Genomic DNA, 27,928 nt, shown 5'->3' on the forward strand with positions numbered 1-27,928 from the left:
AATCTAAGCCTCAAAACACAATTCCTGCTTTTTCCATGGTTGGAGCCTTTTCCTTTGCAGGAGTCAGGGCCTGTCCTGTTGCAGGCATTGGGCTAGCAACCCTGCTGGAGAGGTTACATTTAACCACCTCTCCATTTTCGCCAGCTCCCAATAGGATTTGGACGTGCAGGTCTCCTGAGGTGAAGGAATTAACTCATTGAATCCCCCAAGCTAATCTCTCCTGACCAGAAGGACACGTAACTTCATGGCAGGGAGACATCAATACTTGCATTTAATCTCCTCTTTATATATGCCTACTCTAACATATAAAAGTGGGGATACAAAATTCGTTTGAAAGGAAGATTTGCTGTCTTTTTAGGGTCACAGCTTGGAGCACAGCATCTCCATGGCTGAGCTGGTGCCACAGCTGCTCGTTACTGGGGTGAGCCCAGGGTGCAGTCATGCATCCCACCCTGCCTGATCCAGCAGACAATGATGGGAACAGCAATGAACAGCACTTTTATCCCACTGGGTCATGAATCAGTTGGAAACAAGCCTCCTTTTCAGGGCAACGAGCTCCTTGCTGCTCCAGCCACTGTCACCCTCTGCTACGCCCATATGGGTAATTACTGGTCCTCAGAAATTTTATTCCCTAAATATCAAGGTGGAAAATGTCACATACAACCCTTCCCTATCCAGGAATATACACGTGTATCTCCACCTGCTCTACACAGCTGCAGGTGAGGTGCAGGAGCTCATCCCTGGATCCTATTAACACCATTCCACCTGTGAATCAGTAACTCTGGGGAGGTCTTGTTGGAAGTTACAGCAGGAGAGCTTTAGATTTCAAAGTTCAATGAAACATAACCAGAAAGATTAAAAAAAAAAAAAAAATGATGGTGTTTTCACCCATCAGAGCAAACCAAAGCAGCTTGCTCCACACTGGAGCTGAACAACCCATGAACAGTGGCCTCATCTGCCCCAGCATCCCGCTCTGGGACACAGATGGGGCAAAACAATCTGTTTTCAGTTTCCCTACAGTTAAAAAGCTGCACAACCTCTCAGCCCTTGTTGGTCTGGGGGAGAAGGTACATGCTTCTGCATCCAGAAGAATCAATGCCAAAAGCCTGGGCAAGAAGAGCAAGTCCGAGGCTCTAGGAAACCACAGGATCATTTAGGAAAGGCCCTCTAAGATCATCAAGTCCAATCATTACTCCAGCACTGCCAGGGTTAGCATGATGCAGTATCTGCAAGTGCCACACCTATCAGCTTTTTGATCACTTCCAGGGACATTCCATCACTTCCTAGGGCGGCCTGTGCCAAGGGCCTGACAACCCCTTCTAGGAAGGAATTTTTCCTAACATCCAATGCAGCAGCGAGCTGCCCACAGCACAAGAAGGTGAGCTGCTCCAGTTACACTCTTTTTGCTCTTAATTGGATCTACAAGTACACCTACCCCTCCCTCAGCAAGAACAAACTCTGATTAAAAAAAAAATACTCTGATATAAAAAATATCCAGGTTATATACATGGAAACACATTTCACATCCAAGAAAATTGGAAGAAACCAGAGACTGTAAAACAAAGTAGGAGTTCTGCCTGTCTCAAATAGTGTTATTTTTGGTTGCTATTTTGCCTGTGTATAAAACTATATTAATATAAAGTATTTAATGACAGACATCTGTCACTCAATAACCTGGCCAGAGAGGGTTGTTGAAGGTGAAGTAGAGGAAGAGTCAGAATACGGACCAACATGACTGGTCTAAAGGACACAGCATTGGGCCCTTCATCTCAATTATCTCCCTTTTGACTTCATGAAATAGACTTCGAGTAATTGCTGAGTTAAAGGGTAACCAAGGTCTCAAAACACACTGCTTGAGCAAATCAAACAAAGACCTTAAACTGAAACCATGAGCAGAAGCTTTGATAGAGTCACGTCTGTTCTTCTGCAGAGCAAAGGCTCAGCTCCAAATGCTCTGGATGGCTCCAACCAAACCTTCCCAATGCTGACACCAGTGCCTGACTCCTTCAGCTTTACAACTTAATGACATCATTTTGCAGTAAATGAATATAATGACTTTTCTCCAGGTAAAGACCCAAGTTCACTAGGACTCATTCACACAGCTTTTTCACAAAAACCTACACTGCTCTAGTCATTTATTCACCATTTCTTCCTGTGTCATGACCCACAATCCACACTTAGGGAGGACACCAAAACAAGTTTGCAGAGGAGCTTCTGCCCCACCTCCTGCCCTGGGGAGATGATGCAGAAAGAGCTGGATCCCCTCAACACCAGCAGGTGCTTACCCTGGAGGTTGGTGTGTCCCATGTGGCCAAACCAAAGTAGTCTTCTTCCAGCAGATTGAGGTGGTCACAGACTTTTTTAAGTAGATCCTGTCCCTTGGTGTGTTTCTGCAAATAGATAAAGAAATCCCGTAGGACAGAGCTGGGTTTTGCCTGTCTTTGTTTATAGGAGAGGGGATGAAGGGAAAAGGATCAAACCACACTGTGCACTATCAGTAAGGGGAAAAAAAGGTCCTGAGTAGCACCAAATCTTACCTCCTGACTGTTTCAGAGCAAGGATTCCCTACAGCAAAGGGCATAAAAATTCCAGAGACAACCAGACATAAAAATCCCATGGAGACAACAAGAACCACAGTGTGTCTCTCTCTTCCCACCAGCTCCGTGTCTGAAAACCCCCCAAAGCTGGAGTTTCCAACAGAGCTTAACAGACACCAAGGATCTGTACAGGTTTTCCCTCCCAAGGTACATCTACAGTGCTGGTATCTCCCAGACTCACACGTTGATCAAGAGATGAAACTGCTGCTACAACCTATTCATTTCAGGGGCAACCGGACTTTTCTCATGTTCAGAAAAAACCAAAGCCCATGATTTCCATGTCCTTTCCATCACTCTTCTCTGCTGATGACAACCAGCTTCTCCCATCTGCCTCATGTGCCCAAAGCTGCTCAGCACACAGCTTCCTACCTCCAGAAATACACTTTGAGCATTCCTATTTCCTCTTTTTCTCTTCCCCAAATCCTGCAGAAGTGAACTGGCCAAGGAACAAACACCCTTTTAGTCCAAAAGCATGAAGGAAAACATCCCTGAGGCATAAAACTATGGCAACCAGAAGCAGCTCATTCCATTGGCGGCTTTGCTAGAAGAAAGTGCAGCTCCAGTGACGCAAAATCAGCTTCACTAATGCCCGCAGCTCTCCTGTCAGCCATCTCTGCATGGCAACTGCTCCAAGACCCCTGCCTTGTTTTATTCCTTGGCTTTATTTCAGTCTTTCAGCTGTCAGGTCCTTTGTGCACACATTGTGACTCTATAGGTAACATAATGTATGTGTTCGCCTGGGTATTTCTCAAGGAATTGGCACTGATATAGAAATGAAAAAGCTTCCAGGGCTGTCAGTCGAAAAGGATGCCTGAAAACACTAATTCTCCTTGGATAAAGGCATTTGTGCTGCTCTTTTGCCTACACCTTCGCAATTCCTTCCCAATTAAATCTTAATAAACTCTCAAAGCGCCAGAACAGAATTACACTGGCACTAAAGCCAAGGATGCTTCTCAAGTTAAGAGTCTCACTGACACAGTGGCCCCCCTAAACCTCTGCAGGAATCCATCACGACACTCTGGACCCACAGAGAGGCATTTCTCACGTCCTGCTCAAGTCAGGCTCTCGCTGGCTCTCCATGGCTCTCCCTCCAACAGCGTCCATGACGGTATCCAAAGGCATTGCTGCAGCAAACAAAGGCACAAAGCCACAGCAAGCTGTCACTGGGACTTGGGGAGGAGATTTCTCGGGGCTGCACACGGCCTCCCTGGGCAAGGGGAAGGTGCTGGGGGCAGGGATGCTCTGAGCTGATCCCAGGCAGCACCAGCAGCGCCACCATTACACAAACACTCGGCACTGACCTACTTGCCCAGGATCACCCAAGGTGACTGTTCCCACGAGGAGCCCTGTGCCCACATACCCACTCCTGGCCCATTTACCAGCAGGACTGAGGGAAAACAAGCTGGTGGAAGTATGTTCCAATGGTAAGTACCAGATTCTTAATATTCCAGACAAGTACTTTGATACTAAAATAGGGATTTCTGCTTGCTTTTTATTGCACTGACAGCACCACAGCCCTGTGAGAGAATACACAAAATAAAGGAGGAAAAAAGCTCTCAAATGAAGAGGGTTGCAGTGCTCTAAGTCAACATGATTTTAAATTGTTTACTGGAAATATATTCAACAGTAGGCTAAACACAGAGTGTTTTTCTTTACATCCAAGCAACAGGAGCTAAGTGAACCAGCAGCCTGAGAGGTAAAGATACCTTGGGGGACTAGAAAAGCACAAATCAATTTTATACAACCCATTTTATTCAAAGCCAAGGAGGCCAAAGTTATTTAGACAATTGCAACTTACCCCAAAAACCTAACCTCTAGCCTGGGATACAAATAAGAGAGATCATGAACAGCAAGTAATATAAAGTTTGGGTTTGTTTTTCTTTTTAACTTCCCCCCACCTTTATAAAGTAAGGCACCCTGGAATTGTAGAACAATAAAATAAAGATTCCTAGTACCCTGAGGTTTTTACAACACACTAAATAAGTTGCTATAGCTTAGAGCAGGCTTGTTCTGCAGTAAAACCTGTCATGTAATTCCCTAGCAGCACATTAGGCTCCTATTAAATTGTGTTTGTGGTGATTTTTCAAGAGAAGCAGAAGGGAGAGGGAAGAGAGGAGAAGCAGAACCAAACCCCCAAAGTACTTACATCCACAGAACACTCAAAAATGGTGTCATCCAGCAAGACAACTTTGCAGTACATGTTTCTGTGTCTTTTCACTACTTTTGGGGCAGCTTTCAAATCCTTGTCTGCTTTAGTCTCCAGAGACTCTGGCTTCAGTTCTGGCTTGGCACCCTCTTCCTTCGCTTCTCCTTCTTCCCTGTCCTCGAGGTCTCTTCCCAAAGGCTCCTGGTCGTCCCTCCTCTCTTCTTGAGCAGGCTGAAACCCCCAATTTAGAGGTGTCAAACAAGGAAACAAACAAAGCATCACATGGAACAGGCACTACAGGGCTGGGATCTCAGTCAGACTTCATTATCCCACTTCAACCGGTAACCTAGGATCAGGAGCAGCAACTGGGGTGACCAAGGCAATGGTATCAATTTTTAAAACTCTTCCAAGTACTTTTCAAGTTTTCATTTTGTAAATGATGTAATAAAAAAGAAGGAAGGGTTGATTAGAGAAAACAGGGCAGATTACATCATGCATTCATAGTGTTAGTGACAGCACCTTCTGGACTGGGAAGGTTTTTTCTCTCCCAGGCAGGACCCCCAGTGCTCCCACTGGCATAGGTGTGGTTCCAGTGCACTGGCCCTTGGCATGGCAAGGGGGAATTGTTTTAAACTGACAGAGGCCAGATGGGATATTGGCAAGAAGTTCTTCCCATGAGGGTGGTGAGGCCCTGGCACAGGCTGCTCAGAGCAGCTGTGGCTGCCTCTGGATCCCTGGAAGTGTCCAAGGCCAGGCTGGACAGGGCTTGGAGCACCTGGGACAGTGGAAGGTGTCCCTGCCAATGGCAGGGGGTGGGATGACATGGCCTTTAAGGTCCCTTCCAACCCAAACCATTGTGGGATTTTATGGTAGCAGTGGCATTAAAAGGAGGGTCAGGCTGAGGCTTCATGGCCATTGGAGCAGCTCTCTGCCACCAAAAAGGGAAGGCAGCCTCCACACCACCATCCCTTTTGCCTAGGGAAGCACTCTGCAAGCCAGTTTAATCCTCTCAAACAGCAGAAAGAGATGCAGTTTGGGGACAGGAGGAGGAAGGAAGCTGTTTGGCGTTTTTTTCCTCTGCCACTTCAGCAGGTTAAACAAGTTCACAGCAGGCTGTGACGATGCTGGAAGGGGCTGAATGCAGCAGGAGTAAAGAGCTGCAGCAGAGGAAGAGCAAAACCTTGTCTGTTCAGCCCATCACATCTCATGAAATCACACCCAGGCACAAGTGCAGAGAGGTATTTAAAAAACTAAATAATGTCCACAAGCTGCTGACTTCTGTTCCAGCAGAACTGGGACAATTGGGAGCAGGGAATCAGTCAAAGCTCCTAATGCCTGTCGGTCAGCATTTATCAAACTGCAGCACCTCGCAAATGCTTTCACTGCAGAAATATCTGCCGAGTGTCACAGTTCAGAAAGGCACTGACAGTCATCTAAAATAAGAACTAAAAAAGACACAAACGCGTCGTCTAAAATGAATGACCCATGAAGAAAGGCTGGGGTGCAAATTCACATGGGCTCAGGACCAGGAAATCAGAGATAAATAGAGAAAGAAATAATGCATTAAAAAAAACCAGAATGGTTTGGGTTGGAAGGGATCTTGAAGCTCATCTCACCTTCCACTAGACCATGTTGCTCCAAGATCCATGCAGCCTGGCCTTAAACACTTCCAAGAACAAGCTCCTCTTGAAAATACAGTTTCTGGGCTGAAACCGCCTGAAGATCTCCACCTCTTCCCCATCCTGCTAATCCCAACCCTCAGAGGAATAAAACATGAGCAGAGATCCTCCCATGGTCTTCACAGACTCAGAAATTTGGGAAAAGAAAGCAAAAGCTGTTTGTTACCTACAACCCTCTCTAAAACACTGTAATTTTAAGGAGGTGGATTTACAATTATTGCCTACTGGCAATGCTTGAATTTGTAAAGTATTGCTCCAAAACTGAGCATTTGTGGGTATCTGGATCAACTGTGAATTTAAGGCAGTGGGTAAGAAATCCAGATTTCACCCTGTCTGGCTCCAGCAATACACACAGGTTGGTTGGGATGTAAGAAATCCAGCTGAGGATAAGGAATACCCACCTTTTTCCACTTCAGCCTCAAGTAATAGTAGAGCTGTAACTACCCAAGAAGAAGAGAGGGCACCCAGCACCCCCAAATCAATAACCAGCCACAGCTCAGTGAATGTTCCCTGGGGGTGTCTCTGCCTCAATTTCTGCTTTAGATTTTTAAACTTTAAATTTTGCATGAAAAATGACCCTGGCTGGAAAGAGCAGACGTCAGACACGTCCCAGGAGCTGGGTTCAGTGCATGTGCCATGCAGAAATCCCTGTCTACATGATGCATAAGCAGAAAATATTTATATTTGGCAGGCTCAGCACTAGCCTGGACCAAGCAGATGACCAAGTCCTAAAATGCCGTGCCTGGGTTTCTTGAAGTTGAAGAAACCTGTTCCCAAATCTAAATACTCCTGCAACATCCACCTTGGGCCACTGACCTGCCCTGATCCTGCTCACACCAAGGATATCCTGACAATCAACCCTGGGTTTGGACTCAATGAATGTGAACCCTCTGTGTTCTGATGTGACATCCTAAGCCTCAGCAGAGCAATGATTCAGCACAGGGCATTTTAAATTATGCTGTGGAGCATGACCCTAATTCCTAGAACAGGTACTTTGCAGGTCTGATGCAGGGATGCAAGAGTGGGAAGTACACAATGAAACACAGGGAACTAACAAGAGCCTTTTTGGCATCCCATGACCTTTTGTGGTCAAGCTCACCAGCCTGGGATATGAAGTTGTTAATAGTTCTGGCTACAAAGACATATTTTAAAGCAGCAGGGAGCATGTCCCATGGAATGGGCTGTTTTACCTGTGTTTCTGCACTGCTCAAGGAATGGAGATCCAGCGATGGGTCAGTTTTGAGCTCGGGTTCAGGAGCTGCAATCGGGGCTTTCACCAAGATATCTTCATCAGGGCTGGCTCCTAATCCTGCATCTTTCTGGTCACCTCCCGCCTCTTTAGGAGCATCAGTGTCCTTGTCCTCTTCGGATACCTGAGACTTGGGCCTCCTGAGGAAGGAGGAAAAGAGGCGGGAGAGACCTCGGCCCTCGGAGGCGCGACGCTCTTTCTTGCCCTGCTCCTCGTGCGTGGGGGTTTCTCCGTTGGAGGCCTTCTGCCTCTGGGGCTGCCTCTCTGGTGTTGGCTGAGCCCCTTCCTCCAGGGAAGCCTCTTGCTTCTGTGTTTCAGCAGCTCCTTCCTCCTCCTTGGCTTGCTGCTGCTCTGAGCTGTCAGCGTCAGCTGCTGGGCTCTTTTCTGTTGTCATGATGATGCTGTGTGAGAGGAGCAAAAGGGCTCAATCAAGAGGTTTCCACTCCCCATGTTTGACTGAGCTATTCAAACCAACCACAAGCACAGACACGCCATGTTCACCAGCCTGTCACAGAACCAGAGTGGAAGGGACACACAGGGATCATCTCGTTCAACTCTGAAGTGAATGGCCTGTAAGGGGATGAAACCCTGGCTGACTCCAGCATACTAAGTCAGCAAAAGCAAAGTCATTCCTTTTGCTATAGTTTGCTTTGAAGACAGTCTTTAAGGTCCCTTCCAATCTAAGCAATTCTAGGATTCTATGATCTAAAACACACCAAGCCACATTGCTGGGAACAGGACCTATCAGTGTTGAGCAATTACATTGTTCTGTACCAGACAAATCCAGTGGAACCCAGCAGACTTTGGGATTCATAGGATATTTGTCCTGCACACTGGAAAAATGTCAAATGAAAAGGTTTCCAAACAACATCTATAATGGAGAGCAGATTTCCTCAGAGCTTGTGCCATTAAGCTGAAGCAATGTTTATTTCAACTTTAGCCTGTTTAGGCTGTTGACACAAAAAGATGGAAATCACATGAGAAGAATATCTATTTAAGGTATAAAGAAGACCCAAAATAATCATGCTTTAGAGGGGATAGAACTAATCTTTGCACACCATATCACATGTATCTGCAGCAATAAATTGTTGCTGCTTACACTGAGCAAAGAGCATATAATCCAATATGCCTCAATCCCTCAGTCCAAGCCTCAGTGTATAAATATTTGCTCAAAATACACACTTAAAATTAAGAAACATTTCAAGATGACATCCTCCTATGTATTACCGCATTAACTTCAATTTAACTCATCCTGACTGCTAAAAGAACCAGAGTGCTTGAAGGAGAAAAGCCCCTCCAGCTCTTCAAAGGACTTTCCCCTTGCATTTAATGCAAACATTTCATATTATTTCTAACACCATGGTAAAATCAGCACAGCATCACAGACCTTCCCTGAATTTGTTTCTGCAGCAACACAAAGTTCCTGAGGTTCAGGGTTTGGTCTGGGGTTTTTGTCGGGTTTTTCCACTTGGACTCAGCCCCAAGCCAGCCTTGCGGACGAGCCGCAGGGCTCATTTTAGCATGGTCTCCTGCAGAAGCATTAGACAGAACTACTCTCCACCCACAATCTCCCCTCTGTGAGCTGCTCTGGCTATTTCCAAACCCAATGGAGTGGCAGAGGCCACTGAAACAGCAGCTTTCAACCTGCCCTGAAGAAACTGCTACAAGGCAGAGAGGGTGCCTGAACCCAGGCGTGCCCACATGTGTTTGCGATCGCTTTGCAAATGGCAGCATATGTGTGACTTGTCCCTACAGCTCTTACTTCTGCTCCCTTTCCTCCTGCAATCCCTTGCCACAGATGCTGCAGGCCCCGTTAGCAACCCCTGGCTCCTACTGCAGAGAACCCCAGTCACCACAAAGCCGATTTCTGCTCTGGTCAGCTCTCTAAGAGCTCCTGGGGACACCACAAGGCAGTGAAGAGCCCAAGGACCCATCTGTTCAGCCAAACACCCATTGCCCCAAACCCACTATGCCAACACCAAGGGCAAAGCTCCCAATGCCCCAGCACACACAGAATGAAAGGCATGTTCTGCAAGCCTGTTCCATCACAATCACACACCAGCAGCCAGCTCCCTCAGGCACCAGCTGTTGCAGCAGCCTGCTTTGTTGTTGTTTCCCACTGTGTTTGTTTTGAATAAATACATTTGTACGAATCGTTATCAAAATGCACAACATTGGATGAGCTGCTCTTCAAACCAAAACAGACAGAACCAAGCTTTAGAGATGATGTCGGTGGGGAGGGCACAGCTGAGGAGCAGCTCTTACCGGCTGCAGGAAGCCCCAGGGACAGTCCACAAAGGAACACTTCCTCTGGATGTACTTTTCTCTCTTTAAACACCAACAACTTGGAACAAGATTTGTTGGCTTGTTTACATTTCAAAGCCACAGTCAGGGACCTTTCCTGGTGCAGGAAGGTGGGTCTGGTTGGCAATGAGCAAACTTCTCCTTGTCTTTCCTCCCTCCCCTGAGAACCACGCTGCAGCTCAGCCAGATCCCCCTGGCAGCGCTGGGGATGCAGAGAAGGAGCCCTATTTTTCTCAATAAACACTTCATAGCAGCCAGCACCAATAACTCACTGGCTACAGCAAACATCTTGCTGCAAGACCCGAGTGCACTGCTCCAATGTGTGGACTCCTGGCCAGCTCCCTCCCTTGGAAGTTTTATGCTCAGAAATGATTTCCCCTACATTCATTATCAAAAGCAAAGAGATTTGCAAGTAAGTAACACAACCGAGAGGTTGTCCATGGCAAGAGGGTGGAATGAGATGGTCTTTAGACCTCCCAACCCAAGCCAGTCTGTGATTCTGTGATTACACACAGAAGAAAAGGGCCTTTCCTGCAAGGAGTTGGGTGCCAAACAGTGTTTTGTTTCTAACCCAGCCCACAGCAGAGCAGACACAAAGAGCGAGGTTCCCACTCCACTGCTCTTCAACCCATCCCTTGGAGAAAGCACTGCCCACAGCCAAACCACAAGCAGGTTTTTATTTAAATTAAATTTTCTTCCCTTGCTATTCCATAAGGCGATTCTGCTGAGCCAGCAGGTGCCTCAGGAGCTCCCTGGATGCTGGAGGAAGATGCTCTGCTGTTGTATGAGCACTCAAGCAGTGCTGTTAACCTTCTGCTCTGAACTGCCACATTGTTGTAAATGCTTCATTTGGAGGGGCTTTCTTTGGTAGAGGCTGAAGGTTTGATGTCAGACAGCCTGTAAAAGGCAGGCTCTTCACAAGTCTGGCGTGGAGAAGGTGTTAAACACTACAGAAATGAGCAAACTGCAACAAAACTCAGGTATGATCCCAGAGAGAGATTTCAGAGTAACAATCTCATCAGAAAAGAGTACAAGTATGTATTTATATCTAAGGATTTTTAATCTGAAGAATATCCTACAGATAAGGCGGCTTTGGCAACTGGAAGCAACCTGAAGAGAAAGGTGTTAAATACTTCCACAGCACCATCCCACCTCATATGGACTGGAGAAGCCCCCAGGGGTGGACCTGGACCTCCTCAAGAATGTCAGTGCTTTGGTGATGAAGAGGGAGCTCCACAGACCTTCCCTCAAAAGGCATCAGAAAATGTGAACACCAAAGGTCAAAGCAAAACAGTGCAGGGGCACCTCCTGAACCTGCTCTACCTGCAAAGACCCTACAGCCCCCCGATACTTGAGCCCCTCAACCTCAGTGCTTACCCTTCTTTCTGGCCAAGGGCACAGCTGTAGGGAACACACAATATCTCCCTGGGCATGGTGTAATTCGTACATACTCATCCCTCTTTCCTGCATCAAAATCCTTGAAACAAAATGGACTTAAAAGGTGTGCAAGCGCTCACTGCTCACCGTGCTCCCAACATACATAGTTCAATGATAAAATCATGGCATGCTTTGGGTTAAAGGGACCTTAAACTCATCTCATTCCAACCCCTTGGCACTGGCAGGGACACCTTCGACTAGACCAGGTCGCTCCAAGCCCTATCCTCCCTGCACTAATTATCTAGTGAGCAGATGATGGTTAAATTCAGTTTCACCCCATGGCTCCATGGGTTCTGCTGTTGCAGACATCACAAGACAACCCCAATCTAAGCCAAACCATCCTCATTTTCCATGCTGCACAGACACACAGAGACTTATCTAAAAGACTTTAGAGTAGCTCAAAACACTGCAACAGCTCCCTGTTGAGATAGTCTTCAATCCTCAAGAGAATGCTAAATCCCTTGCTTATGGTGTCTGTGCTCTGGAAGGTTCTCATTAAGTGGTGACACCTGAGTTTCCTGGAAATGACAGGGCTGCTCATTTGGGCTGTTCCACGATGAGTTACAGAGGCTCAATGAAACAGGCAAGTTTAGTTATGTCTGTCACCCTCTCCTACCTATCAGTCTACTTCAGTCTCTTTTATTTAAGCACCCAGTAAGTTTAGTGATAGTAAACTGAACCTATGCTGAAGGAAGGAAGGGTTAATTAGAAATCAGGAAGAAATTCCTGCCTGTGAGGGTGGTGAGGCCCTGCCACAGGCTGCTCAGAGAAGCTGGGGCTGCCTCTGGATCCCTGGAAGTGTCCAGGGCCAGGCTGGATGGGGCTTGGAGCACTGGGACAGTGGAAGGTGTTCCTGCCCATGGCAGGGGGTGGCATGACATGGGCTTTAAGGCTCTTTCCAACTCAAACCAGCCTGTGATTCTGTGAAAAATCTAACTTATCCTTGTTTCCAAGCCTGGAAAAGTTATTTATGGCTTATGCCATAACTTAATTAATTCCCAGTGGCTTGGTCTTTCAGAGAAAGGAAAAGGACTGTCCATGGGGAAGGTTCAGTTCTTGGAAACACAAACTGTCTTGCAGAGATGCCTAACACCAGATAACGGGTGGGACAAACTGTCTTGACTTTCCTACGCAAAAATATGTGCCTTCACTGAACACTGCTGCTCCAGCAGGAGCTGGAGATAATGATAAGACAGAAATTTCTGCTAAAAATAGGCAAAAATCAAATAGTTTCAGCAACAGTGTGGTGGGTTTTTTTAAAATGCGTTCCTTCCCATTTCATAATGTGTGTGAAAAGCACATAATTCACCAGGGAAACTACACAGAATGCTGCTCGAAATAGAGAGCACAGCCTGAAAATTCCGTTTTGTCAAGACCTGGTGCACGTGCAACAAAGCTGTGGGTGGGAGAGGAGGAAACTGCAGCTGCCACCAGCACGACTCACTCCACGTGTGTGTGTTATGCATCCTACATGTGATTTTTACTACAGTAAAGAAAACATTGGATAGAGCTTGAAGCAACCTCATCTAGTGGAAGGTGTCCCTGGCCATGGCAGGGGAGTGGAATGTGATGGACTTTAAGGTCTCTACCAACCCAAACCAGTCTGGGATACTATAACCATAGCAGAGAGCTGTTTGCTTGGGGATTTCAAACAAGGCAAGAAATTCAAATGCAATAAAATAAGCCTCTCAACAGAAATTCAAACAACTTTAAAATAATCTAAAGACTCAGAACCTTTCAGAATTTATTTACTACATTAGAGGAATAATTAGTGCTGACATTTTATAAACCCCGTTACAATTAACATGCCTCGTCTTTCTGCACTGGTACTTTGGATCATGAACATAAAGGATGCTGTTGCTCAGCCTGACCTGGAGGGTAACAGGAGACTTCAGGAGCCTCATTGAATGGGGGAAAAATAAACCACCCAACACAACACAGATGGCACATTACAGCTGCCTGGATTTAATTCTCACCAGACCAGCCCTGGTAATCTACTGTATGTCAGCAGCACCGTGCCCCTCTCCCATCTCCTGCTATCGTACAGCTTTCCTATTTAAATGAGGGCAAAAATAGTAGCTCACCATCTGCTGAAAGCAAATCATTTATGTCAAATTGAAGACTGGGCTTATAAAATGACCTGACTAAATGGAGCAGTAAGTGCATTACAACCAAAGGGAGCTGAAAGCTCCTCCTTCGTATCCTCAAAAATCCTCCTGGATGGTACATAATTCCTTACATGGAAATTCATGGGCTTTGCTCATTGGTGAAGTGCTGAAATTTAAATGAAAACATGTACTTGTCACTGGGGCCTTGTCTACAGCAATGGGTTTGGAAAGGCTGCCCGTGTGGATGGAACCTGTCTGGAAAACTCACTTGGAGCAGTTGGACCCAGAACAGAGACACGGAGAAGGCACATGCACCAGACTGCCAGCAAAATCAAGCTGCTCATAGACCCTCCCTCCTCCCATTGCAACGCACTAGCTGGCTAAGAAGACTAAGAAAAGCATCAGTAAAATACAAGTGCTGTTTCCTATTCAGCAGCAAGCAGTAACTCTTGGGGTTCCCTTCCCCTCTGCAGCAGAGGCCAGAGCAGAAACAACATGGTTTGGTCTCAAACACACAGTGCCTGACAGGGCCGCTTCTTCAGAAACAAGTCCCCAAATCCTCCTGGAGGACACAGCAGCTCAGCCTGGCAGGCAGCAGGCACTCCAAAACCATCCTTTGCTGAAAAAGCCGGTATCTGCCCGACCTGGCGGGGAGAGGGAGGGATCCATGCAAGCCCATCCCCACCCTAGGAGCAGCTCAGCCCCTGCGTGGTGCAGATAACCTCCTGGGGCTGCTCCCTCCACCAGCCTCCCGTGGAAACAGGGAGCACGGGCACCCAGCAGGCGCCAGAAATCTGTGCAAAGAGAAGCAGCAGGACGGTGCTTACAAAGGCACCATGAGCAAGCCACTCCATCACAGGGAGGCAATGGCAAGGACAGCTCCGTCCCAGCAGGTCACTCTGTCACAGCCACTCCCGGCTCTGCACCGAAGGAATACCCACGGTGGCGATGACAGCACAGCAGAGATGACAATGCCACCGCTGCGAGTGACGATGGCTCTCCCCGCAGCAGCATTCCATCTTGTTAAAGCAACAGTTCAACAGAAATAAGCAATAGCTCTCCATCAGCTGAACAGGAGGATTTTTTCCATGAATTATTCATAAGGTGGTTTTTTTCCCGACTGAACACAGATGTGTTTACTTACACTGTGCCTCATTTACACTCAAGGTTTAACATAACAGGGCTCATATTCTTTCCGTAGTTTCCTAAGAACGTGAGTAAAGTACTTTTTTGCATTTGTTGCTCTCCCTTTGGTTGCTTCCAAACCAAAGCTATAATTAGAAGCCCCGAGGGCCCTGCACACTCCTTTGATAAAGAGCTGCTTACTAGATAAATACAACCCCTGCACACAGATACACACACACACACAAACACAAACACCTGCCAGGATGAACCATGGCTGCACCAAGAGCCCGAAGGATGTTTGATGCTAAAACCTCTTAACAGGCTCCATCACGTACTGTCCCCGTTCACACACATGGGCTGTTCCTCCCCTGCGTGCCAGGGACATTGCACTTGAGCGCTTCATTTGTTACTTCACGGGTGAATGCAACTTGCATTCACCCAAGCGCCTCAAATGTATCTGCGGCACCCTGGGACAACGCCCCAAATTCATTAAAAATAACCAAGATCACGCAGTTATTCAGATGCTATTAGCACACATGAAATGCACAATATTTGAACTATCTGAGGGAACCACTCACAGGAAGGGCTGCGAGAACAAGCACTCGGCTTGTTCTCTGCCGAGCCCACATGAAAGCTGGCTGAAACAGCTGGATGAAAACATCCTCAACCCTACCTTTCAGCTGGGCTTACTGCTTCAAAATTGCCATCAAATATCACAGAATCCTGGAATGGTTTGGGTGGGAAGGGAACCCAAAAGCCTCTCATCTTGTTACTCCCCCTGCCATGGTCAGAGACGGCTTCCACTATCCCAGAGGGCTCCAAGCGCCATCCAGCCTGGCCTTGGACATTTCCAGGGATCCAGGGGCAGCCACAGCTTCCCTGGGCATCCCCATCCTCCCGGCAAAGAATTTCTCCCCACTATCCCACCTAATCCTGCCCTGAGGTCACTCCTCTTTATTCTCTCACTATCTGCCTGTGTAAAGAAGTCAATCTCTCTCTGTTTTGTAAGCCCTTTTAGGCACTGGAAGGGGCTCTAAGGTATCCTTGGAGCTTTCTCTTCTCAAGTCTAAATACCCACAACTCCCTCAGCTTGTTAAGGACACTTAAGTTAGTCACTACACTACTCTAAGCTGATTTCAAGACCTTTTCTTCTTACAGCAACACTCCAAACATATTGAATGCAGAGGAAACATCATTCTCCCCCACAAGAGCCTGCAGTGAAAGAAACTCCCAGGACATGGTGCCTAACCCAGCAGTGCCTGGGTCCACCCAGGTGTGCAACAACGTGGTTTTCTGCTGCTTTAATGAGTTTTAAGAAGTTGTACTAGCTGCCAGGCTGAGTTGATTTACCTGATTTGTTCTCACATGCTCACTGCTACCATCGAGCAGTGAAACAAGGGCTGCAAGGTCACTAAAATTACCATTACAGTAATTATCAGCCTGAACATTGCACTTTTAAAGATTAATGACCCTTACCTAGGAGTGCAGGAAGGCACTGGCCAGCTGCAGATTATTTACTAAACTCCTCAATTCTTCGTTTTCTGGCCAAGCCCCAGCCACTTACACCTGCAGAGCAACACGGGATGAAGAAGCTGGAGATCTCCTCAGCATCCACCAGCACAGAACAAGCCAGATCCAGCACAGACACGGATGCCAGCTTTGGAGACACAATTGGGACAGCAAAAGCTCCAAGGAGCCCAAGGGAATGAGTGAGTGAGCAGGGGGCTTGTGAAGCCGCGTTTTGCTGGGTGGGTGCAAACACCACAGGTACCAGCACGCAGCAGCCTGTGCTGCTCCTGAGCTGGGGGAAGGCTTTGTTTCAGGAAGGCTCACCCTTTCCTGAAGTCTCCTCTTCTTTCAGGGCCCAGTATCACATGCAACAGCACATAGAATGAGAAGAAATCCATTCCCACCACAGACCTCGAGCTGTAAACTCTCAGTATCACAGAAAGAACCCAACCTTCAGCAACTTGAAAACTCACAAGGTCAGGAAGCTTGGTTTCAGAGCTCACTAAGAGCTAATTGAGGTCCCCTATCAAAAGCAGCAGCAAAAGCCCACTCCAAGCTGACTGCAGCACCACAAGGCATGTAGCAATGAGGAATGCAAACTGGGATGCTGCTGACCTTGCCTTAAGACTGGGAACAGCAACATATCTTCTGTAGGCACCATGCACAGGAGGGAGGTGAGGAGACACGGAGACACCTCCCCCAGAAAGCTGCCCTCTTTTTTTTTTTTCTTTCTCCTTTTTTAAAAAACATTGCAGGTGATAGTTAAACTCTGCACCACTCCCAGGGGAAAAACACATGGGGACGATCCTAATGCACATCTGCAGGCTCCTCTCTATGCCCAAGAAGAGCAGGCAAAGATCCAAACCCTGGGTGTAACCACATTCCCAACAGACCAGGTCCACAGGCAACTGGCAAACAACCAATCACTGAGCTGTTCCCCCAAACACAGAGCCAGGAATCAGAAGCTGTTTGCAAAGCCTCAAGGTACTGACTCTGACTGGGACTAGCTCCAGTGCCACCCTGGAGCCAGAAGGAGGTTGCCCCAATGAATGCAGCCCCAGAAGAGCACTGCATGTCCCAGGAACATGCTCGGACACTTCACATCACCCCCATAGGGATGGTTTTCCTCCCAGCTTTCGGCTCGTGATGCTCAGTGACCACAAAGTCACCCTTGACCCTGGAATGGCTCCACAAGCCAGGCAGCAAAGGAGAAGATGGTTCCTGGAAAATCACAGCAGGGTTTGTAACATCTTCTACACAGAGGCTGTTCTCCAGTATCCCTCCAGGGATCCTGCACCACAGGGCAGGCCATGCCCACCCTGAGTTAAAAAAACAATGGGAAATCAGTGCTGGGATTAATGAGACATCCTTGCTGGCAGTCCCCATCCCATAATAAAGTCATTCTCCTCTTAGCAAGGCTGGGGAGAAGCCCTCAGTGAGCACGGTTTCCTAATATTTCCATTGCACAATGTTCCTCGTCCTCTATTGGCACAATCTGGCTTGCAAAAAGCACCTCACAGGTGCCTGGAGGTTCTGCCCTGTGTCCTCACACACATCCCGCTTCTACTTTGACACAAGATCCCACAGCACCACCCAGAAAAGCCAGAGAGTTGGGGACGGGTACCAAGATGGTAGGAGACACCAGGACACCAAACTAACATGGGTGACACAACTGTCAGCTTCCCAAGGCTGCACCCCAGCATGGCTGGCAGGGATGGCAATCCTCCCATGCCCACCAGGAACAGGAACCAAACAGGAGTGTGAAGCAGCAATTAAACCCTACCATGTACAGTCAGCAGCTATGGCATGTGGCAGAGCAGCTAAGTCCTGTCAACTCCCAGAGCTGCTCCTTTTGTGAGAACTCCTCTCACCCCACCAAGATTCGGCCTCTGGCTGTTTCCACCAGTCTGTTTTTTCCATCCAGCAGTGGAATCAGGCAGCTTTAGTTTTTAATCCCCTTAATTAGGGGTGTGCAGCAGTCCTCATTCCTTAATTACATTCATTGACACATCTGATGCAACACATTTACAAACAACCATTTTCACTGAAGGTGGCTTTGAATCAGAATTGCTGTTGAATTCCCACACTGGCTGTGCAGTGTCACCAACAGGGAAAAAGACACAACATGGCGTTCTGGATGCTTTAACAAGACAGACAGCTTGGAAATGCTATTTTCATTAAATAGTCACCTCTTTCTTTGGCAGAGCAGATGAACCACTGGCAGTCTGAGGTTTTGGAATGGGAGTGCAGCTCTCAGAAGTTTACAGCAAAAAAGTGACCATTTCAAGCAATCCTCTCCAAGACTGACCCACAGGATGGAGGGACAGCATTTCAGTACCTATCCTGATGATTTTGGTCCATCACCATTCAGTAGCTCAGCTAAAGGCAGACAATGGGGATGCTCCATTTCAGCAGCTCAGATGTCAGGAATCCCTTTGATCCTCTGGGATAGCAAACACTCAGTGAGCACTTTATCACCCCCACTTCTGCTGCAGAATGAAAATAACGACGCTGACACCTTCTGCCTGCCCACAGAGCCATGGCAGCATTATCCCACAGGGAGCTTGTGCTCACTCCTGTTTTGAATTACTGCCCCAGATCCCATCCTGATGCATTAATGGCTCACCAGGGCACAGCAGCTGAGCTCCAGGCAGCAGCCTGGCCTGTGAGCAGTAGGAAACAGTGAACAGGATATTAAACACCACCATGGGGGGAAAGGAGAGCACCGATTTAACGAATAGGATGAATGATAAGATGGTATTGTGTTTTTTCACCACTGGAGACCCAAGTAAGGATGCATGCTGGTTCTAGCAGCACAGTCTGCTCAGTTCCAGCATCAGCCAGAGTTGCTGCAATTATTTGCATGGAGGAAATGTACACAAACATTGCTTTCTTCAGACTACAGAAAGGAAAAGGAAGTTGTGTTCACCCTCAGTACAGCAGGGAGGGGTCAGAAATACACTTTGCACCCACATTCAAGGGCTGTTTGCTCATATTTTTGGACACCACCCTCTTTTCTGTGCTGGAACGGTTGGTGTGGGAGGCTGGTTGTGGGTTGTGATTTCACTGAACAAACAGCAGCATGGCCATGCTCTACCGGCTCTCAAGAGGTATTTTCCACCTCGTCAACGCCCACCTTTGCCTCCCAGAACACCACAGCAGGGTGAGTGCTGAGTACCACAGCGGTGCTCCTGGACGGCCCTTGTGTTTCTGAACAGAACACCACAGTACCTTCTCCAGCCACTTACCCTGCTGATCCAAACGCTGCTCCACCCAGAAGCTCCATGGACAACATGCACTAAAAGGATCTCTCCTACCCTCCTGTCTGGCTGCACCAGACCTGCTCTTTCTTCCAGCACCCCATGATTCCCTCCAACCTTCCCCCACATTTCCCAGGGGCTGTCCAGGATGCCTTTCCCCACCAACTCACACTTTTCTCCCCAGTCGTCTCCCTTTTATCCTGTCAATACAGGATATTTTACACTGTTAATACACTCAACACTGGGAGAAGTTTAACACCCATGAGGGCATTAAAGGGAATGTGGTTATGAAGTCAGGTGGGCATGTGCACTGGGGAAACTGGGGCAGCACCTGGAAGCTGTAAACCAGCTTTCTCCACTCCCACCAGGGCCAACACAACCTGTCACGGCACAGGCAGGACAGTGCTGGCCACCAACCAGCTGAGAAGACAACAATAAACAGCTTCCAACTGGTTTAACATTGCAATATTTTAAAATAAATGAAGAGCCAATAAAGACAAAATATATTCTTTGGTAGGGATAATGCGTATGCAGGAAACAGTAGCTGGTTTAAATTTCTCCCTAATAAAATAAATTAGGGAGAATTGTACACGGGAGTAGTGGTGCTTTTTGGATAAGCTACTGGCCTTATATACACAATTTAGCATCCCATTTAAACTTATGAGTTAGGTTTCAAAAAAAATCCTTATTCTATTCAAAGTGTGTGCTTGCATATATATACACAAACGCCCGACAATATAATGGTGGTAGGAACAACCACATGGGGTTTTTTTGGAGAAGCTTTGCTTATTTTTCCCTTTTTTATATTTAAATCCTTGTTGTGTAATTGCTTCATGCACAGATGAAGCCAGCTGAAAGCTCCACAAACTCACAGGGACTCAGCGTAGCTCAGGTATTTATCAAGTATCAAAAGCAACAGCAAATTAAGACTAAACCATATTATTCTCAGTATTTTCCAAAATACTGAGATCCAAAATCAATTGGTCTTGCCCAGTACTGAGGAATAAATGGAGAGCCTCAGCTAAAATTACGCTGCTACAGGGCTGCAAATCCCACAGTCACAATTCCAGACAAGTGAGCCATTCTTTTCAACGTGCTGCTGACAGCAGGAGCCACACAACAATATTGCTGAAATCCACATTCATGCAGCACAAGGGAATAAAATGCCACACAGATCCTCTTTTCTGCAGGCTCTGGTGATACCATTGTTCGGGTTAAAACTGCCATGAGAAGACCCTTCAAACGAGGCCAGGGTGAAAGAGTGGAGAGAGCAAAAAGCATCGGTGAGCTCACCCAGGTGCCCCAGGCAAACCCGTTCTTTGGTCCTCCAATAAATACATTCCTAAACAACCTCCTTTGCACTTCCTTCAAGTTCTCTTTCCATACGCACAATCTGAAGGTAAATAGTCACCTGTTCCCATCTGAGATGAAAACAATGAACATACAAATGAGGACTGAGCAGGTTGAGCTAGCTGGGAGGCACCTCCTTGCCAGTATAGGCTGTGAGCAGGGCAATACAGAAAATAAAAGCACACTAATGAGAGCCCTTGCAGCGGCAAGAAGTGTAGTTTAAGAGTAAACAGCAAAAACCAGAGGAAACAAATGCAATGAGCTGATCTCTGGTGAGGACACGGGTGCACAGCCTGAGCTCACTCCAGAGCTCCCCAGCTAAACAAGCTGCAAAAGCTCTTTAGAAGTGAACTAGAACTCCAAAACACTAACATTTCATTCTCTTATTGCTAAGCATGGGAGATGTCTAAAGAGTATCTGCCTTACCAGGCTGTGTCCCCTGTTGAGCAACAAGAGAAGGAGAAGAGGACCTGGCTGCCCTGACTGCCTGGGCTGCCAAGCGCCTGCGCTGAGCACGGACCTCGCTGGCGTCACCACCATGTGCATTTGCTGTTTCCCAGGCGTTTTACCTGCTGACATTACAAATGCAAGCCTGCTTGTTTTATTAAATTGTGCTCCTACTCTTAAGCTACCATCCAATTACTGCTCCCAATTACTTGGCTCTTAAGAGCCAACAGTAATTACAGAGCACCCTGTGAACAAGGCTGCTGTCTGCTGAACTGCACAGAGCTGAAGCATCCAGGACCAGTCTCTCCTCTGGGAGAAGAACGAGAGATTCCTCTAGTGCTAGATTAACAGTCCTGAGCATGAAGGGCAGGTTTGGTGAAACAGACCATGAGCATCACAGCCTCAATGCCCAGATTTCAGCAGCCCTTTGGATGCTCCAAGTATCCACAGCAATAAATATCTGGTTTTCGCTATGGGATTCAACAAAACACAGCACCAGTTCAAGCCTGGGGATGTTAACCCAGAAATCTCTGGGATTAAGGGCACGCACCAGCAACAGCAGCCAGTGCTGTATAAATGCCCATGAGTTTTAAGCACCTTGGCAAAGCACTCAAACCCAGGAGGATGAAGAACCCAAACACTATGGGAGAAATGCCTGTGTACCGTGGCCCTTCAAGCACAGGTAACTTTATAGCAAGAACTGTGCTGTTCAGGCATTAATAACAGCCCTGTGAGGTTAAGGCCAAACCAGCTCCCTGTGCAGAGCCCAGGGACACAGGAGTACAGCGTGAGCCTTCAGGAAGAGCACAGAATGCCCGTTTGCCTTCACACAGTGGCCTCTGCAGACAGCAGCCTAACAAGCTATTGTGCAACTCACATTGCTCAGATTTAATAATCCCGTCAATTCTGGCGGTTTTTTTTGCTTTCTACAAATAGATCTTTATTGCACAATTCACTGCCACTTGCATGAAACAGCAATATGCCAGAAGGAAACAGCACTTTGCCATGATTATCTACTTCTTTTTAGTATTAGATTTTCTTTTCCTCAAAAATGTGTTTCCCTTTGCAGGGTGCAGTGCACTTTCAAAGTGTTCCACCAACAGCACTGCAGAATTCAGTCTTGACAACAGCAGGGAAGATCAGTGCTAGACATCCAAATACAAGAGGAAAGATAAAAAGGAGAATAATTCTTCTCTGTGCTTCACTTTGCTCCCAGACCTTGCCAAGCACAGCTTTTGAGAAAAATCCATGTTGTAGCACTGGGATGGGGAACACCATGGTGGCTTGAACTGCTCACACCAGGGACATGCCTGCCTGGGGACACAGGGAACACCTCCCACATCTAGGACAGCATCAGTCTAGTACTGTGGTGCAGGAGAACATGCTTCTATAACTCACAACATATTTCATATTAAGAGAAGTAATTAAATCAATTAGTGGTCACCAAACGAGCTGCTACTTTACAGCAGTTCATTTTAAGCAGCAAAACCAACTTCCAGCACAGCTTAAAATAAGAAGGTGCCGCATAATCATACAAATGCTCATGCCATTGGGAAATCAAGAATGGCTGCATAGGCTTCTGCTGCAGGTGGCTTAAACCAAACACTTCATTAGCACCAGATGGGCGGATCTCAGATTCCAAACGAAACATACATATCCCCATTTACAGTGACTCAACCCAAAAAAGCCAGTCCTCCAACTAAAATGCAAGTGCCACATCCATTTTTCTCCACAGTAAGAGCAGATCACATATATGATCACTGCAAAAGTCAGAAGGGACTGTGCTGGATATCACACTGGCTAATTACTTGTGTGACAAATTATCAACTTAAAAATCAAGTATCTGCATGGCTCCAAGCTGAATTTTTTTCCATTTTCCATTTTTTTTTTCAGATTTAAAAAAAAAATTATAATTCACTGCTTGGAGCACCAAAGACACTTTTTTTTAAACACAGCAACAAATTTCAAGCCTATTTCTCAAAGCACATCAAAAGAGCTCATCACTGGTGATACCAAGAGGTCTGGATCTTTTCATGTCTGGGAATCAACTCTTAAAATTAAGTTTTCACAAAGCCTGTTTTCTTGTTTTCGAGAAACTTGCCCCATCGTGAGCTTTAGTGACTCATCCCCAGATGTCTCTGACTTGCAGCACCTGAACTAACTGCACCCATGAAATACCTTGTGACTAGGCAAAACCACAGCCCATAGGTGGGAAAGCAGGGCATGGAGATTAACTCAGAAAAACAGATAAAAACTGCACCTTCCCCTGTCACTGTTTCTTCCGGAGATGTGGAATTGAGCAACTGCTAGGCTTGGCTGACCTAGGCATGTTGAGATGATGGTCAATCTCACGAGGTGCAGCCGGCTGCATGTCTGTCCTACTTCCATAAATCCCAAACACTCTTGCTCCAACAGCAAAGCTCTGACAATCCTTTACAACAGAGAGGTTCCTTCTTTTCTCTCTCCCCTTGCTTTTTGTTTTAAAGAAATGTCTCAAAGTATTTTCTATGGGAGTGTTTCTGCTGAAAGGAATTGGGGAAAAACATAAGCAGACACTTGAGGTAGACAGGAACCACCCACTCACAAACCTCCTGTTTCAGAGGGGCACAGCTGCAGCTCCAGTTGATGTTCTCTTGTGACGGTGGTCACAGCGGTTTTCAGGTGAGGGAAGAGATGAGAATGTTGACTCCATGTTCAGAAGGCTTGATTTATTATTTTATGATATATATTACATTAAAACTACACTAAAAAGAAGAGAAGGAAAAGTTCCATCTCAGAAGGCTAGCTAAGCTAAGAATAGAATAGAAAAGAATGATAACAAAGGCAGCTGTCTCAGACTCTCTGTCCGAGCTAGCTCCGCTGTGATTGGCCATTAATTACAAACAACCACATGAGACCAATCCCAGATGCACCTGTTGCATTCACAGCAGCAGATAATCAATGTTTACATTTGTTCCTGAAGCCTCTCAGCTTCTCAGGAAGAAAAAATCTTTAGAAAAAGATTCTCACAAAAAGATGTCTGCGACATTCTCTCCCCCCTGCCCCGTCTAGAAAATTTATTAGGACAAGTGTTTTAGTGAAAGAACAATGTTTTTCACCAATCCTATATTGTTTTTCTAGTGGTGAAGCTGAAGTGCTATGAAAGTTACAATTAATCAAACCTCAGGTACAGTGTAACTCATCACTCCCTGGTTTTCTGCCAAAGTCAGAAGTTTCAGAAGGTTAACCTGTTTCCAAAACAAGCAGAATCTATCGACAAATTTTCAGCTGATTTGGTAGTTAATACTTCAAAAGGGCAGAGTTGTTTCCTTATATTTGTGTTTTCAAAGGCCAGGCAGGAGGTGGTACCTCTGCACAGCAAAACCAGAGCTGAGCACTTTTTGCAGCTGCTCCTACCACAGGAGTGATTTACAACTGTTTGTGCTGAGAAATCATGAGAAATGGTTAACGCAGAACCACTTCCCCCAGCAAACAGAGCCAACCCTGTAACCAGGTTAGCACCCCACAGAGACACTAATGAGCTCCCTGCACACCTTCCAGCCTCCTGAACCCGTGTGTGATGGAGCTGCAGGCACAGGGCACTGGCACCTCTCCTTCACCTGTGTCTGCAGAGAACCTTATCATCACTGGCACAGATGCAGCTGTGCATCTACCTCAAAAAAAGGAGAAAAAAGTTTAAATCCACTGTATTTGCATATGTTGTGTATAATATAATATTTGACTGCCAGATTTTGCTGTGATTAGCACTGTGCAGGTCAAACCCACCAGTGTAACAATCAAGCAATGCTCATGCTGGAGAGTCCAGCTCAATTATAAAAAAAATAAACTTGCAAGAACAGTATCATATTGAAATACCAAATTTCTCTGTAATTGCAAGCCTCCTTGCTTTGTGAATTCATCCCTCATGTCCATTATCTACTCCCATTCCTGCCTCAGGAGGGACACAGGCAAGTAACACTAATAGATTCCGTTTCCCCGAGCACTCCCTCTCGATTCATCATGCAACAGGGACTCTTTTTTTAATAAACCACATGTCTGCAAAAGCAATATCACCATACATCATCATCAGGATAGATTAAGAGAGTCAATCATCATTTTTAAATAAGCCAAGAGCAGCAGCTGCAAAACATGAAGCCACTAACACTGTCCGTGCCACTGCTGGTTTCCCCACAGGCATCCAGCAGGTGTTTGCAGGTAGGAGGAAGAGCACCTGAACCAAGAAGAGGGATGCTTTCTGCATTGGTGCCCCAAAACTGAGGGGATGAGAGACATCAGCTACTCAAAGCATCTTGCTTCAGAACAAAACAAAGTGAAAAAACTTGCTTCAGTGTGTAAACAGAGGAAAAAGGGTCATTTTTGGAGATGAACTTGCTTGGACACGACAAGTCCCTTGGGTTCATGTTATCAAGGGAATGCAGCATCCCAAACTTCACTGAAGAGATGGGCAGGGAAGGGGTCCTGCTCTGACAGCAGCTCTGACCTCATCAACCAACCCCAGCTTTATTCCACCATTTCCTGGAGGAGCGAAGGAAAGAGCAGAGATGGGTGGGAACAAGCAAACTGATACTGCTACCCACAAACAAAGGAAGTGTGCTTTGAAGGCAGCACCTATGCAGACCCGATGGAAGTAACAGAAGCAGCAGTTACAACAACAACAAACCCCTCCAGAAGTCTGAAGAAACTACAGCACTCACTAGAAGCAGTGCCAGAGGAATTCAGCACATGGCCATTTCCACCCAGTATCACCACCATGCCCTTCCCACGCTGACGCAGTTGCTCCCACTGCAGATAAACCCCATTCCCAAGGGCATCCTGACAATACTGAATTTTCCAGAAAGCCCTGAAGAATGAAGCCAGCTCATGTGTGTGAGTCAGCAAACTCACACGTATGCAAGACCCCTTTTCCATCCTGTTTAAACACCTGGGGAAGCCTGGCTGCACATGAAAATTCATGGAAAAGCAATATACATGTACCCTACATTCTTCCTCTTCCAAAACAGTTTCTCTTGCTAGTTGTTCCCCCTCTTTGAGAAAGTGTGGGGTTCCTTAAACCCTTTTGACTAGAAACATTTATGAACAGCTGAAACTCGCATTTTCTCTGCAACTGAACTCTTCTCCAGGCCCCAAAGGCTTCCAGCTTTTCCTCTAAAAAGGAGAAAAAGTGATGAAAGTTATTCCCACAGCTGGACCAGGCAGCCCACACTGAGTTTATCTTGTTGCTACTTCATGTGTGTATTCACCAAGCCTCTCATGAGCTTCTCACCACACACACTCAGCTTTCAAGTTGGCAGTTGGAGATAAAAAAGCAGCGATATCAGCATCGGCCACCAGCACCAATCCCAGGAGGAATGAAGGGACATGGGAGCAGCGCTGGCACTTCCCAGGAGAGGGATGGAGGGACACCAGGGAAGTGCCTGATACTCATCCCACCTGGTTTCCCCTGTTCAAATTGTAATAATGTGCTACCAAGGGCCCTAAAAATGCTGGGGTTTTGCATGGAATGTGACCCCCTTCCTCCTACAAGCTATAGGGGTCTGCCTTCTGTCTGTGTCAGGGCTTGTTTACATGATAAATGGCCTTTTTACTGCCTCTATACACTTACATGCAGGCATGCAGGAGAAAGAGGGATGCTGCTTAGGTGACTTCTTTTGACTTCAGACCAACAACCATCCCCACAATTTAAACACACTGTTTCCATCTTGCCTGCCAATTCACTGCCAACCAATAGTTGCAAAAGGTATTAAGGCCAGAAAACTTTGGTCTAAAGCTGGATTTCAAGATTTTTTTAGATCAAATGAGCAGCTGAGTTTTCATGGTACATGAAGGATAGGAGGACTCCCTTGTACCAGGAGGATGACAGCTCACCACTGCTCTTCTCCAAGGGGCTCCATCCCTGGAGGGTCCCACTGGCTTGTGTCTGATGTACATGCCAAAGTGACACTGCCAGGATATGTGTCCTTTGCCAACAGGACTAATACACTATGCAAACACAGAATCCAGTATTTGAAGGACAGACCAGCAGTTTTTGTTTGGGGATTTAAGAGAGTTTTTTGTCAGTCTGCAAAATGTTACCCTGAGCTGCCCCTGCACTGACTAAAATTTGCATTTTCCCATAAAGCCCCAGGGCATCCTGCTCTCCTCTGGCCCTCATGCTAAGAGGGGAAATCAGGAATATACATTCAGGTGGGATACCAGGAAAAGTTTCTTCCCCCAGAAGCTGGTCAGGCACTGAGCAGACTCCCCAGGGAACAGTCAGAGGCCGGAACCTGCCAAGAGCTCCAGGAGCGTTTGGACAATGGATAACCCTCTCGAGGATGCACAGGGTAGGATTGTTGGGGTGTCCTATGCAGGGCCAGGAGTTGGACTTGATGATCCTTGTGGCTCCCTTCCAACTCAGAAGATTCTATGACTTTGGCTATAGGGCCCTCTTATCCACTGGTTCAGGAACTGGAAGGCAGCATGCAAGGCAGGGCTGCAGGAGCAGAAATATCTGCTGTTTAGGGCAGCTGAAGCTGGACCTGAAAGATTTTTATCCTTCCTCGAACCAACCCCTGCCCAATGACAAACAACTCCTAAAACTCCCCAGGAATGGTTACCAGCTGCATGTTTCTCATTTTCCAAGTGCCTGGCTCAAGGCACTGCAGGCAGCTCACAGAGTCAGAAACTAGGGCTGGAACACGAAACATTCCATCATTGACATTATCCATGTCAATGGGA

At 46.7% G+C, this 27,928-nt stretch overlaps 1 protein-coding gene across 32 annotated transcripts in view; it reads right to left on the reverse strand.

Annotated features, from left to right (window-relative positions):
* Window positions 1–27,928, reverse strand: part of EPB41 (erythrocyte membrane protein band 4.1) — a 95,348-nt gene that overhangs the window by 43,202 nt on the left and 24,218 nt on the right. For 30 of the 32 annotated variants that reach the window (XM_064731378.1, XM_064731368.1, XM_064731379.1 and 27 more), the window contains exons 2-4: window positions 7,613–8,072; window positions 4,744–4,974; window positions 2,286–2,390 (exon numbers count right to left, since the gene is read on the reverse strand). In XM_064731378.1, the coding sequence (XP_064587448.1) occupies window positions 2,286–2,390; window positions 4,744–4,974; window positions 7,613–8,065 (789 nt within the window). In that variant the 5' untranslated portion in view covers window positions 8,066–8,072. The remainder of the gene's footprint in view (window positions 1–2,285; window positions 2,391–4,743; window positions 4,975–7,612; window positions 8,073–27,928) is intronic. The other 2 variants (XM_064731364.1, XM_064731363.1) reach the window with 1 other exon arrangement.

This window comes from Zonotrichia leucophrys, chromosome 23 (assembly GCF_028769735.1).
Source record: "Zonotrichia leucophrys gambelii isolate GWCS_2022_RI chromosome 23, RI_Zleu_2.0, whole genome shotgun sequence".
Taxonomy (NCBI): Eukaryota; Metazoa; Chordata; class Aves; order Passeriformes; family Passerellidae; genus Zonotrichia; species Zonotrichia leucophrys.